The 2,011-nt window shown below is 55.4% G+C and overlaps 1 protein-coding gene across 1 annotated transcript; it reads left to right on the top strand.

The window, feature by feature from the left end:
• Positions 1-487: 487 nt before the first annotated feature.
• On the top strand, positions 488-1,468 carry EMH_0093700 (uncharacterized protein; the record flags this gene model as incomplete). The annotated part of the gene is made up of 4 exons (XM_038023125.1): positions 488-583; positions 793-971; positions 1,146-1,212; positions 1,328-1,468. The coding sequence occupies 4 exons, from the start codon at positions 488-490 to the stop codon at positions 1,466-1,468; spliced, it is 483 nt and encodes a 160-aa protein (XP_037878979.1).
• Positions 1,469-2,011: the final 543 nt, after the last annotated feature.

The following is a 2,011-nucleotide window of genomic DNA, read 5'->3' on the forward strand; positions in this document are numbered from 1 at the left end:
GAGAGAGCCAGAAATTCAATAAGTAGCCGCGAAAGCACGCCATATGATGCGTTGTCGTCATGGAGCAGCAGATTTGTAGACAGAAAGCAAGGCGTTCTTCACTTGCATAGCGTAACGAAATGAATTGTGGGTGTATATGCCTGATCAGCGAGCCGGAACCGCAAGTGTTTGTACGTACTCGCAGGATGGATCTGCAGAGGTGCCAATCGCAGGTGTTCTAGGCGGCTAGAGGAAGAGTACAGAAGAACGCTAGGAGTAGTGGAAGCTTTCCCAGTGCTGTTGTTGTTTGCTTTGCATCAGGGAGTATGTGCTGGTGTATGATGAGTAGAAATGTCGAGCGCAATGCAGCATATGGTGAGTAGTGTTTCGTCGCCTTTGCGCAGAGTTGCCGGGCATTATGCTGTGCATCGATTTGGTGGACCAAAGCTGCAATGAGCACACTGAATCACTCCGGAGTACGCTACAGCGTGCCCATCGCGAGTTGAGTATGCAGGTACACAGCAGCTTATTGCCCAGAACTAGTCGTGTTGACGGATGGCTGAGGGGAGAGTGCAAAGTGGCCTGCGAATGCGTTGAAGCAAGCGTGAGTCGGCGCAAGATGTAAGACCTGGAACCATCGGGGTTAAATGCGAAAATAAGAATAATTTGTGTTTGTTTGTCGAGGGGCACTGCCGCAGGCGTCCACCAGATCGTCGATGATTAGGTGCTGAGTGGGAGAGTTCTGGGTGGTTGCAGTATTGGACCCCCCAATAGGAAGGATGCCCCGCAGACCCATTTGGTTTTGGGCTTCAGTCAATGAAGCCAGTGCAGGATGTAGCGCTGCCTTCGTGTGGGCTTCGAGAGATGGCAGTTTCTACCTACATGCGGGTAGAATACGTGGACCGCCGTGGCTACGGCTGCCCAGTGGCAGGCATGGAACTACGCAGCGGGACAGCACGACTTCTGAGAAGGAAAAGGATATTTACGAACGCGTGAGCCGCCTTAAATAACGAACCGTTAGACGTGGTGGTGAGGTGTAGTAGTGCACGGTTGCTGGGGTGCCAGTAGCACGCGTGACGCCGTGTAGCGCAGGGTAGATGTGGTGTCAGTAGCACGCACGACGCCGATGTCGCTGCGTGTTTCTTGCCTTTTATGACACCTCGCAGTGAAAGAGCTGCACACGTCGTAGATTCTCCAGTAGAGCGGGTGTTAGGGGTGGTCACAGTTGGATGGGTACGCAGTGGTGGCGGGACTGGCTGACGTGGGGTCTGGGAGGTGGAAGAGAGGCGGGCAGGCCAGGCGCAGCGAACGCTAGCTTGCGCGCAACGGGTTGTTTTGCTGTCGTCAGGAAGTGAGCGTGTTTGCTTGCTTAACTGCGCATCTGTCTCCCGTATCAGTGTTTGCGAGTGGCGATGCAGATTCCATCGAGTGTTGTGGGGCTTTGGGGTGGGTGGAAGATCGCACCAGCTCTCTCCCTCCCCATGTGTGAACGTTTGCGTCTTTGAGGCAGTGGCTCTGTAGAGGAGGAATGTTCTGCATGAGTTCTAGCGACCGTGAACGTCAGGACAGAGCGTCACTTTGGTGCGCCGGGAAGGGCCTAAGCTAGTACCGTTTGGGTGTTGGATGTGGTGGGGTGAAACGGGAGGGGCTATGGTGGCGGGATTCGCATGTTGATCCAGAAGGTGTGTTTTTTGCTTGCGCGCGAAGGCGCAGAAGCACTCCTCGCATTGCTGGTCTGCGTGCGCTGGTAGTGCAGTGGACATAAGCAGCAAGGCAGTGTTGTGCGTGCCTTGTATCTGCGTCGCCGAAGTTAGGGGTGAGTGTCCGGTGTGGTGCGACGGCGTTTTGTGGACGGCACCGAGGAGCCTGCGGCTTGCATGTTGTCTCGTGCGGACTGTGGCCGGGAGCCACGCTCGCTATTACACTAGCTCAGGCTACGCGACGGTCGGCTTGTCGGCACTCAGCCAGGCGTGGTGTCCGCAGCAGCAGCGGCACCACTTTATGCTTGATGGGCGATTGGGTTGATAAGTGA

The sequence above is a fragment of the Eimeria mitis genome, genomic scaffold, assembly GCF_000499745.2.
Source record: "Eimeria mitis Houghton genomic scaffold, Emh_scaff8082, whole genome shotgun sequence".
Classification (NCBI taxonomy): domain Eukaryota; phylum Apicomplexa; class Conoidasida; order Eucoccidiorida; family Eimeriidae; genus Eimeria; species Eimeria mitis.